This window comes from Lactuca virosa, chromosome 3 (genome assembly GCF_052849685.1).
Source record: "Lactuca virosa cultivar CGN04683 chromosome 3, Lactuca_virosa_CGN04683_v6, whole genome shotgun sequence".
NCBI classification, from domain to species: domain Eukaryota; kingdom Viridiplantae; phylum Streptophyta; class Magnoliopsida; order Asterales; family Asteraceae; genus Lactuca; species Lactuca virosa.
The window spans coordinates 24,406,193-24,418,827 of NC_136428.1; the positions used below are offsets into that span (position 1 = coordinate 24,406,193).

A 12,635-nucleotide genomic window follows, 5' to 3' on the forward strand; every position below is an offset into this window, starting at 1 on the left:
AATTTTGAAACCTTATATCCTTACCGTTTATGTATACTTCATCCTACAAATTCATACAATGCATTGATGGATTGTCATATTAGTATTCTACTTTTAATATAAGTTTACCATTTCCTGCTAGATTTGAATTATTAGGAATGCACCACAACATGCAACATCTGGTAGTTGTGGACTTTATGCAAGTAGCTCCAGGTTTGGCATCATACAAGGATCAATAGTGGCCGAAATTTATCATAAAAATTGAAAAATGTTACTCCATAATCTATTTAGTAAAATAAATACAAACTATATCCTCTTATGTAGTGGGCAGTAAACTAAATTAACTCATTTATAAATAATTTAGTTCCATGATTTAGCTAAATATGTTGCTATTATCGATAAAATTGTTAATATGTTGCTATTATCGATAAAATTGTAAATATGTTGCTATTATCGATAAAAATTATAAGTACATTGCCTATATTAGTAAAAAAGTTAAATACGTTGCTATTATGAATTAAAAATAAAGTATGTTGCTATAATGGATAAAAATATAAATATATTGTTATAATCCACACATTACAGTGCTTTAACTTATAATAAGCTAGATTATCAATAAACTATCTCAAATAATTTACAATCGGATAAAAGGTGGATCCATATTTTATTATAGCTACTGGATTCAAATGTGATCAGCCACTGCATCCAATTTTTATTACATCAAATGGAATTAGTACTATTACATGTAGAGATTATTGTCTGGTAACCTCTGAGAAGGAATAGCTAGGAGTGGTTTTGGTTTCTTCGGGACAAGCTTATCAGATTCTTTCACATCAGGCAACGTCCAATTGAAGGAGTGCAACAATGAAGCCAAAAGGTACATCAACATCTTCTCAGACAAGGGAACCCCGGGACACCTTCTTCTGCCAGCACCAAAAGCGAGAAAATTGGTATTCAATCCGTTATAATCAAATTTGGCATTTCCATCGGGGTTTAGAAATCTGTTAGGATTGAATTCTAAAGGTTTATCCCAATATTTAGGATCTCTATGTATTGCCCAAACATTCAAAAACACGTTAGAACCCTTTGGGACTATGTATTTGTCAATCTTGCAAGATTTATTCGGAGATCGCGTTACCAAGAGTGGTAGTGTTGGGTTTAAACGGAATGTTTCCTTAATGGTTGCATCTAGGTAACGTAAGTTTGGAAGATGAAATTCTTCGACAATGTTGTTTAGGCCTACCACTTGTTCTAATTCGTCTTGTATCTTTTTCATTACATCTGGTTTTTTCAAAAGCTCCCTCATTGTACTTTCTGTCACTGTTGTTGTCGTGTGTGTTCCTGCCACAAAAAAGTCCTGTTTCAGTAAACAAAAAAGTTCTGCTTTAGTCCTTGTAGTTTTCTTTATTTTTTTTCTTTATTGAATAATTAAAATTTTAGAATAATTTATATAGGGTTTAGTTGGCTTCTATTTTGTTAGTTAGTAGACTTTCAGGTGTTTGGCAAAGCTTAAAAATGGAGCTTTTTGACTTATTACCGGTTCCACACCGGAATAAGATAAAAAGAGTGTTTGGATAAAAATAGCTTATACCGGTACGATACCGGTAATAAGTCAAAAATCAATAAGTAAAAGGCCCCTAACTTATCAACCTATAAGTCATAAGTTGAAAAATACTTATGATTTTTCATAATCTTTGCCAAACAACCTCTTTGTTCCCCTTTTAATAATGGAGTAGGTAACTAAGTAGATATACGTGTGTGTGTGTATATATAAAATGAAAAAACAAGAGGTTTGAAAGATGTAGCCCATGTGTTGTAGCATAAACGTGCCCCATCCCATCTTTAGTTGTTATTCTTCTTTCAGTAGTGGTTTGTTCACAGTGGCAGGTTTCAACATGATATATATAAAACAAACAAACAAACATAAATAAGATAAAGATACCATGAAAAGAGCTTTTATCTGCGTATCACTGAATGATGATTCAGTATTTTCTTGTTTAAGCTCAAGGAAAACCTGTAATAAATCCTTTCTTCCCTGTTGCTCTACTGATTCTTTGGTTTTAAGGCTGATCACTCTATCATCGATAATCTTCTGGAAGATCCCATCGAGCTTCTGAGCTTCTTTCTTCATTTTTCGCTCCACCCCCTGTAAATCGAATCTCGCCAGCACCGGAAAATAGTCCGACACGTTGTTGGTTCCCAAAACCATCATTGCACTTGTAATCACTTCCCGGAACCCAACCATAAGAGTATTGCTTGCTTCATCTTCATCGAAACTTTTCCCCCATATTATGCTGGTTATGACCCTCAACAACGTAGAGAACGCAGTCTCACCAATATCCACCTCCGTGCCCATTGTTTCATACACATTCTTGACAGTTTTTCTCACTCCACCTCGCCGGAAAGAGAGTGAAGCTTCCAGGTTCTTGTGGCTCATCACTTCGTACATCAACACCTTACGCATGTTACGCAAGTAGGTGTTGTTGTCAGACCAGGTTATATCTTTGCCACCATATGTGAGAGCTATGCCAGCCACCGGAGGGTCTCGGTTAGCAAAAGTATCGTCTTGATCACGGAGCACAACTTTAGCCAGGTCTGAGGAGCTGATGACGACGTAGGTCTTACTTCCGAGCTGGAGTTTGAAAATCGGGCCAAAACGTTGACCCATTTTTGTGAATTCATCGAGCAAGTTGGCGCCAAGAAACGGAAGGTAACCCAGCACCGGCAAACCACGAGGTCCGGGAGGCAACCTTGACCTTGACTTCCAGGATATGTACAGAAAAATAGCGAATGAAATGGCTGATAAAGTGAATACTGGGAAAGTGAGCTCGACTTTCTTGCCGGTAACTTCGAATTCCGACCACCATGACCACTGGCTATCTACTATCATTTTGTTAAGCGACCGAAGTGAATCACTATATCTATTGAAAGAACACATATGAAATTCACATCCAATTCTTATAATGTACTTCAACTTTTTAGCGACCTTTAGGAAAGAAAAATAATTAAAGGAAACAAAAAGGAAAAGTGGAATAGGTGGTAAATTATGGTCCAACTTGATACACGTTTAAAATAGTGTAATTTTTAATTTGAGTACCTTCTCATAAAAAAGATTATTTATTTTCGAGATGATTTTTATGGACCCCTTCAATTATTGATGCATCCTTAGGCTATTCGGTATGGGCACCGGTTACCACGGTGTCATGATAGCTTATTTTATTTCCTTATTTTATTAGTTTATTTTAAGATCTTTTTATCATTATTGCATTGTATTTTATTTATTTTTTCTTTAGTATGGATCGTACCGGGTGCTTTTTATGTTGCATGAGATATTTTGTAGGTTTTCGGTGCTTGTTGCGGTTGCGGGTTGATTGGAGACGAGCTGAGTGGGCTCCCGAAGCATTATTGGGCTTGGCGGAATCAAAGAAGAATAATTGGGCTTTGAAAGTTATTGGCTCAGATTATTTGGGCTTGTGAAGATGGATCATAAATTTCTAATTTTGGGCTTGGAGCATCCATTTGGTGGCTAAATGATGATTGGTGGATTCAAATTACATGGACAAGGGGGGGACCAAAGGAATCTTTGGTAGTGGAAGGGTGGTGTGGTGGAATGGTGGACCAATGGCATTCCAGCAGCATTTGCGCGGGTGGAATTTTGGCTGCGCGGGTACCCGCGCAACTACCCAGTTTGGGCATTTTGGTCATTTGGCTTGCCATTACCTTGGGGAATCAGATCTAGAGGCTCATTCACGAATTTTCCACCATTGGAGACCTGCAAGTGACGATTTGGAGAGCAAAATACTCAATTTCTTTCATCTTTTCAAGTCTTAGGTAGATTCTTGATGCAAATTAATTATTGTTCTTGTTACTTTGTTGCCATGAGTGGCTAATACTCTTATTTGGTTGACTTTGGCTGAAAACCAATGAATGTTTGTGGGTTTTGAAGGATTTATGTTGATTATCAATTTATTTCATGTTTATGATTCTAGTTTACAATTCTTATGCTTATTTGATGCTTTGATCATGAGCTTAGTATTTGATTGAGCAATGGTTGATTTGTTTCATTGATTTTACATTGGATCATTGAATTTATCTAGAACAAAGGTTTTATGATGGTAGAAATCATCTCTAGCTTATGAATCATAGCTCCTTTATGGATGTGTAAGCATTTGACATCCTCTAGGAATTGGGGATTCCTTCATTCTTAAGGCTAATTGATTTCTTGGGATTAACTGCTTCAATTGACCCTTGATCTTAATTAAGAAGGTGTGTTGTGGGCTTCCCCAACCTCCATACTACCTATGAGGAATCTTGGCATATCATGCTTCATGATTGCTATAACCAATTTGGGATGAAGGATAAGCTTTGTATTAGATCCTAATGATAAACACACAAATGTTCATTGTGTTGAATTGCCTTAGTTAACCAATTATTCCCAACCTTTGAGCATCTCATCAACTTGCTTAATTGCAAGGTTTTTAGTTATTCAAGTATTTTAGTTTTCAAGTAATCAAACACCCCCCCCCCTTTTAGTTTAATTGTAGTTAGTTAGTTTAATTTCACTAGTTCTATTGAATTGCATTGGTGATTGAATACAACCATTTCCCCGAGGATCGATACCCCTTTTTACCATTATATTACGTTTATTTAGCAATCAAAGGGTGTAATTAGCTTGGTGGACTTGACATCCCACCAAGTTTTGGCGCCGTTGCCGGGGAAATTGGTTATTGTTATTTGATTGTTTATGCCTAGGTCTACAAGAACCGGTGAACTACTCTACAATCCGGAAATTGAAAAAGAAGCAAAAAGGTTGAAAAAGTTAGCCAAACAAGCAAAGCAACAACAACTAGTTCAAGCTTCTTCCTCTTCTCCACTAATCAACATAGAAGATCAAGTTCACACTTCAAGTAATACCGACACCGAGCCGAGTTCTCCAATTGTTGGTCAATCCTTTGAAGACATTCCGTTTGAAAACCACATAGCCATGAATCACACTCCACCTCACAATCCTAACCCAAACCCAAACAATCAAGATGCTAATACCCCACCCCATCAACCAAGACAACAACAACAAGAACCTCTCATTGATATGCCACCTTGGAATCAAGCCCCTCTTCAAAACCAACCCAATTATCCGCAACCACAAAACCAACAATTCCATCATAACAACCAACCTCAAAACAATGCTTTTCAAGTTCAACAAGTACATTAACCAAATCAACCCAATTACCAACACCCTCCAATATACCAAAACCCAATGTACCCCTAACAACAACCTCCCTACAACCAATACCCTAACTACCAACCTTATCCACCACCAATCTACAATCATCAACCATACCCATATCCACCTTACCAACAACCACCCAATTACTTGCAACAATATCCCAATAACCCCAATCCACCCAATCCCCCTCAAGAGTTGACACTTCGACAAATGATGGAGACGGATGTTACTCATACACCTCTTGCTATTGTTTATCCCGCAAACCGCCGAGGAATTGAATTGAAGTCAAGTTTCATCCATCAACTAACCAAGTTCCATGGTTTGGATAGAGAAGATCCTCAAAAGCATTTGAAGTCCTTTCATATGATATGTGTTAGCATGTTGCCCGACAATGTGACATTGGATGATTTCAAGTTAACCGCATTCCCGCTCACCTTGGAAGACAAAGCTAGAGAGTAGTTATTCAACTTACCACCGGGATCAATTCACACATGGGAAGAGTTACTCAAGGCCTTCAATAGCAAATTCTATCCCACCTCCCGCATTTCAAGTCAAAGAAGTGACATTTTGGGGATTCGTCAAGGGGAAAATGAAATATTTCATGATTTTTGGGAGCGCTTCAACAATTTGTGTACAAGTTGTCCTCAACACAATATACCCGAACAACTACTTCTTCAATAATTTTATGAGGGTATGAATGAAAAAGATCGGAGGATGATTGATGCTTCAAGTGGTGGTGACATCTTCAACAAAACCCCTCACGAGATCCGATTACTTTTTGGTACCATTTCTCAAAATCAAAGGAATTTTGGGACTCGACATGACATGAAGAGAAATTCTACACAAGTGGTTGGTGAAGTTAGCAACACTCAACACTTGGAATCAAAGCTCTTGGATTTGACTAATGTGTTAAGTCAAATGGTGGTGGGAAGTGGTCAACAATTGATGGTATGCGGTATTTGTGCAATGACAGGCCATTATACGGATAAGTGTCCCACACTTGGAAGTGAACCGGAAGATGTGAATGCAATGGGAGGATATCAAAGTCAACCAAAACCCATGGGATTTCAAAACAATTTCAACCCAAATTTGAGGAATAACCAAAACAACCCTTATCCACCAAAGCAAAATCCACCAAATCTTTTGATGAGACCCCAACATCCACAATACCAATCCCAAAAACCTCCATATCCACAAAATTCTTATAACCCTCCAAATTACCAACAACATCCACAACAAGGCCAATCAAGTGGTACCCATCAAATGAGCCTTCAAGAACTTGTCACTTCTCTTGCTCAAAGCCAAACCCAATTTCAACAAGAAACCAAGAATACTTTCTCCAACATTCAAGCACAAATTGGAGACTTGGCAACCGCTCTCAACAAGATGGAACAAAAGGGTAAACTTCCATCACAAACCGAGAAGAACCCCAATGTGAGTGCCATCACCTTGCGAAGTGGGAAAACACTTGGAGAAAGTCAACCTAAAAGAGTTTCAAGAGAAGACGAAGATGAAGTGATCATTGTGGAACCTCCAAAAGTTGTAGTTCCTCCAAAGGAACCGGTTGTGCCAAATGTTGATCAACCCGATCCTTCCAACAAACCCATCAAACCATTAGTCATACCACCACCTTTTCCATCCCGGTTGGCTTCCTCAAAGAAACAAGAAGAAGAGAAAGAGTTTCTTGAGACCTTCCGCAAGGTTCAACTCAACATTTCACTATTGGATGCCATTAAGCAAATCCCACGTTACGCCAAATTTCTTAAGGATTTGTGCACCAACAAGAGAAAATTCAAGACAAATGAGAAGATTCAAGTCAATGCAAATGTATCCGCGGTCATCCAAAAGAAGCTTCCACCCAAATGCAAAGACCCGAGAATGTTTGCTATACCTTATACCATTGGTGATTTACATGTTGAAAGTGCCATGCTAGATCTTGGAGCCTCAATCAATGTTATGCCATACTCGGTTTTTCAATCTCTCAATGTTGGACCTTTGGAAGAAACCGGAGTCATCATTCAATTAGCGGACAAGTCAAGTATATTTCCAAGAGGCGTGTTGGAGGATGTACTAGTTCAAGTCAATCAACTAGTATTTCCCACGGATTTCTATGTCATTGACCTTGAAGAAAAGACTCCTTCCAAGTCATCTATGATTCTCCTTGGAAGACCCTTCATGAATACCGCTCACACGATTATTGATGTCCACAATGGGAAGATCACCATGGAGTTTGATGGAGAGACCATTCACTTCAACATCTTTGAAGCAATGAGATATCCTAGCAACATATCTCCATTGTATCGAGTTGATGTGATTGAGCCAATCACCCAACAATTATTCGAGTTATCAAATGGGGATCTTTTGAAGATGGTGCTTAACATGAGTCTTGAAGGTGAAAGTTTGAAGAATACCTTGGATTTGTATACATTGGATTCCGAAGTTGAAGATATTGTGAAGGCTCTAGAAATTACTAATTCCACAAAGAAGGATGTTTCTCAAGTTGCCTTATCTCATTCTCCAATCAAGATGCCATCTTCCATAATCCAACCACCCACACTTGAATTGAAAGTCTTACCTAGCCATTTGAAATATGCTTATCTAGGTCAAGATGAGACTCTACCGGTGATTATCTCTTCTCAATTGAAAGACTTTGAAGAAAACCAATTGATTGAAGTCTTGAAAGAGCATAAAGAGGCCATGGGGTGGACCATAGCGGACATCAAGGGGATAAGTCCTAATGTATGCACTCACAAGATACTCATGGAAGATGATTGCAAGCCTAGGAGGGAAGCCCAAAGACGATTAAACCCTCCCATGATGGAAGTTGTCAAGAAGGAGATAATCAAGTTACTTGATGCGGATATGATTTACCCAATTTCCGACTCCAAATGGGTTAGTCCGGTGCAAGTGGTTCCCAAGAAAACGGGAATCACGGTTGTTGAGAATAACAAAGGCGTAATGGTACCCACTCGAGTTCAAAATGGATGGAGGGTGTGCATTGATTATAGAAAGTTGAATTCAAGCACACGGAAAGATCACTTCCCTCTTCCTTTCATTGATCAAATGCTCGAGCGATTGGCGGGCAAATCACATTATTGTTGCCTTGATGGATACTCGGGTTTTCACCAAATACCCGTTTCCCCCGAAGATCAAGACAAAACGACTTTTACATGCCCCTTTGGCACATTTGCCTACAAGCGGATGCCATTTGGATTATGCAATGCCCCCGCCACATTCCAAAGATGCATGGTGAGTATCTTCTCCGAGTATGTTGAAAATATAATCGAAGTGTTCATGGATGATTTCACCGTGTATGGCAATTCGTTTGATGAATGCTTGGGTAACCTTAAGAAGATTTTGAAAAGGTGCATTGAGAAAAAGTTGGTGTTAAACTTTGAGAAATGTCACTTCATGGTCAATCAAGGAATCATTTTGGGACACATCGTCTCCAAAAAGGGCATCGAAGTTGATAAAGCCAAAATTGATGTCATCCAAACCCTTCCTTACCCAACATGTGTTAGAGAAGTGAGATCTTTCTTGGGCCATGCGGGATTCTATAGAAGATTCATCAAAGATTTCTCAAAGATCACGCGACCAATGTGCCTCCTTCAAAAAGATGTCGATTTTGACTTCAATGTTGCATGCCAAGAAGCCTTTGACAAACTTAAAGACTTGCTCACTTCCGCCCCAATAATCCAACCTCCAAATTGGGAGCTTCCATTTGAAATAATGTGTGATGCAAGCAATTTTGCTATTGGAGCGGTCTTAGGTCAAAAAGATGGCAAAGCATCACATGTCATCTACTATGCCTCCAAAACCTTGGATAATGCTCAAGCCAATTACTCCACCACCGAGAAGGAACTTCTAGCCATTGTATTCGCCTTGGAGAAATTCCGGCAATACCTTCTTGGGACAAAAGTAATTGTGTATTCCGACCATGCCGCATTGAAGTATCTCATGACCAAGAAAGATGCCAAGCCACGGTTGATTCGTTGGATTCTTCTTTTACAAGAATTCGATCTTGAGATAAAGGATAAAAGTGGTGCCGAAAACCTAGTTGCGGATCACTTAAGTCGGTTGAATATTGGTGATTCTTCTTCTCCTATCCTTGATGAATTCCCGGATGAACACCTCTTCTATATGTCAAATTCCATTCCATGGTACGCCGATATTGTGAATTACTTGGTTACTAAAGAAATTCCTCATGCATTTACCAAGTACCAAAAGGCCAAATTGAAGAGTGATTCCAAATACTACGTGTGGGATGACCCTTATCTTTGGAAACATTGTCCGGATCAACTCATACGGAGGTGTGTTCATCAAAATGAGGTTGAGTCAATTTTGAAGTTTTGCCATGAGTATGCATGCGGAGGACATTTTGGTCAAAACAAAACCATGCGAAAGGTGCTCGAATGCGGACTCTATTGGCCAACAATATCAAGAGATACCTATCTATTTTGCAAGAGTTGTGATAGATGTCAAAGAACGGGAACCGTATCCACAAGGCATGAGATGATTCAAAGCCCTATCCTTATTTGTGAAATCTTTGATGTGTGGGGAATCGACTTCATGGGCCCCTTCCCCGTTTCTTTTGGTTATACTTATATACTCTTGGCGGTTGATTACGTCTCAAAGTGGGTGGAAGCAAAGGCAACAAGGCATGATGATTCTAAAACGGTAATTGACTTCTTGAAGTCCAACATTTTCGCAAGATATGGTGTACCAAGAGCTTTGGTGAGTGATAGGGGCACTCATTTTTGCAATAAAATGATGGAAGCAATGACAAAGAGATATGGTGTCACACACCGGATATCAACCGCTGACCATCCACAAACAAATGGCCAAGCCGAAGTGTCAAATAGAGAAGTCAAACAAATTCTTGAAAAGACCGTCAACACTACCCGAAAAGATTGGAGCTTGAAGTTAGAAGATGCTTTATGGGCGTATCGAACCGCCTACAAAACTCCAATTGGTATGTCTCCATTCCGCCTTGTCTATGGAAAGTCTTGTCATTTACCGGTGGAATTGGAACACAAGGCATACTGGGCGGTTAAAAAGTGCAATTTCAATCTTGAAGAAAGTGGAAAGCACCGAAAAATGCAACTTCAAGAAATCGAGGAATTGAGAAACGAGTCTTATGAAAATGCAAGCATCTAAAAAGATAAAACAAAAGCGTTTCATGACAAACATATCACTCGTAAGCATTTTATCCCAGGCCAAAAAGTTCTTCTTTATCATTCACGCTTAAAGCTATTTCCAGGAAAATTGCGATCTCGATGGCACGGACCTTTTATTGTTATAAAAGTGTTTGATCACGGTGCGGTTGAAATTAAGAGTTTGGAAACAAATCAAATTTTCAAAGTGAATGGACACCGCTTGAAACCATTTTATGAAGGCTTTGATACGGGAGAATTCGACAACGTAACATTGGAAATCCCAAATTACGAAGGTTGATGGAAGCGGGACTATGTCTTGGCAAAGACGTTAAATAAATGCAATGTGAATAAATAATGTCCGTTTGAAGTTTTGGGTGTTTCTAAGTTTGAAGTTGGTCTAAAAATAAGCATATAGAAGTCTTCCAGTGATTTTGGTGAAGTTTGAAAAATTCCAAAAATTTGACTTTTGCGCGGGTACCCGCGCAACCTTTGCGCGGCCGGCCCCAGCCGCGCAAGTTCCGAGTTCCAAATTGCACCAACATGGGATGCATTCTGTGACTTGCGCGCGGCCAAAATCCTCCCGCGTAGATATTTGCGCGGCTTTGAAGAAATTTCACTTTCAAGCTGCGCAACCTCCCCCCCTTATAACCCCACACCCGCTCCAGCCCGCATCCGACCCGCTTCCGACCCGACAACCCGACCCATCCCTCCTTATACCCCCTTAACCCGTCGGACCCTTCTTTCCCCCCTTTTTTCCTCCCGTCAATGAACACTCACCGCTGCTCCCTTCGCCGACGATTCCGACTGTCGCCACCTTCAGCCTCCACCGACGATTCCATCGTCCGCCGCCAACGCCATCGGTCAGCGCCTCCGTCGGCAGCCCGTTCTCGACCAAACCTCTCGTCGCCGGAAAAACGCGCCTCGCCGCTGTCACCTGCTCCTGCTCCCTTCGTCGGCGCTCTACCCCCGCTCTACTCCCCACCTAATTTCGACCAAACCCCACCCATCTATTCGCCGGTAAACCGCTCGACGCCCCCATTCCCACCCTCGCCGGAAAATCATGAAACGTCCATTCCGCCTCCACATTCCATCAAAACTCGAAAATTCTTGGGGCATTCTTTACCAAACGCTCCACCACACACCGATCTACTATTAATTTGGGAAAATCTCATCGCCGGAAAACCGAGCTTCGCCGCCGGCCGCCGTCTGTCGCCGCCGCCGGCCGCCGTCACCAATTTTGACCAAAAATTTAAAAATTTTTGTTTCTCGCCGGAGTTTCAAAAGATTCAACCTTGTGGGTCAAATTCAAGCTTGGGGTGCGGTTTTAGCGGATTTCTTTTCGGGTTTCGACACTCGAAATTGGTACATTTCTTTTAATTTCATTGCATTCAAATTCTCATTCCATAGGCTTATGCTATGCATTAGGTTGATTAGAAATAGACTTAGTTTGCTTTGAATTAATTGAATTGCATTTGATTTTTCCCAAATTGCAAGTTTGGAATATTGCCCGATTTTAATTATTTGATTTGATTGGATTGGTGTGAGGCGAGTGTGAGGGATAATTTTGCCCAAGTTTTTGTCTTTGCTAGGTTTATTCACCGGTACAATGGCACGGGACAAGACCATTCACGCATCTCATGGTTCATCTCGTGAAGCTCAATCCTCGGGGCCATCCAGAAAATGTCCACCGACCATGTTGATCGTGATGGGAACCTTACCCTCACGAGTGCCCAAAGCCGAGAGTTCAAATCCAACCTTCAAAAGCGTGCAATCCGCGCCACAAAATTTTACCACCAAGATTCTATGGAGCACCTCGTCCTTGACAACCACTTGAGACAACTATTTTTCAACATTGGTTGGCACGAGTTTCTCGCTCTTTCTGCACGCACCTACAAACAGCCCACACTCGACTTCCTCTCCACCTATGCCCGCAATGACACGGCGAGGGTACTCACTTTCAAACTCCAGGGTCGGCAGCACCGACTCAAGTACAAAACCCTCAACAAGATCATGGGCACATATGACATCAACAACTCCGATATTTACAGCTACCAATGGACTCAATTTAAAAGCTTGCCCAAAGTAGACTTTTGGACCCAAATCACGAGCCTTTCCAAGTTCAATCCCAGTCGCCAAAAAGACCCCTTTATCATCCATCCTTGCTGGAGAATTGCCCACCGGATCCTATCCACTTCTATCTTTGCTCGTCACGAGCCGGGACAAATCAACACCGTTGAGTTATATTTTCTCTACTGCATGTCGAGCCGACGTTG

At 40.5% G+C, this 12,635-nt stretch overlaps 1 protein-coding gene and 1 long non-coding RNA gene across 2 annotated transcripts; one reads left to right on the plus strand and one right to left on the minus strand.

Annotated features, from left to right (window-relative positions):
* Positions 1-588: 588 nt before the first annotated feature.
* On the minus strand, positions 589-2,917 carry LOC145165365 (7-ethoxycoumarin O-deethylase-like). The gene is made up of 2 exons (XM_079084097.1): positions 1,922-2,917; positions 589-1,336 (listed from the first exon to the last, which is right to left on the minus strand). The coding sequence occupies exons 1-2, from the start codon at positions 2,915-2,917 to the stop codon at positions 719-721; spliced, it is 1,614 nt and encodes a 537-aa protein (XP_078940223.1). The 3' UTR covers positions 589-718.
* LOC145165366 (uncharacterized) lies at positions 1,209-3,927 on the plus strand. Its single transcript, XR_013740036.1, has 2 exons — positions 1,209-1,333; positions 1,918-3,927. It is a non-coding gene; the product is annotated as an uncharacterized LOC145165366 (long non-coding RNA).
* Positions 3,928-12,635: the final 8,708 nt, after the last annotated feature.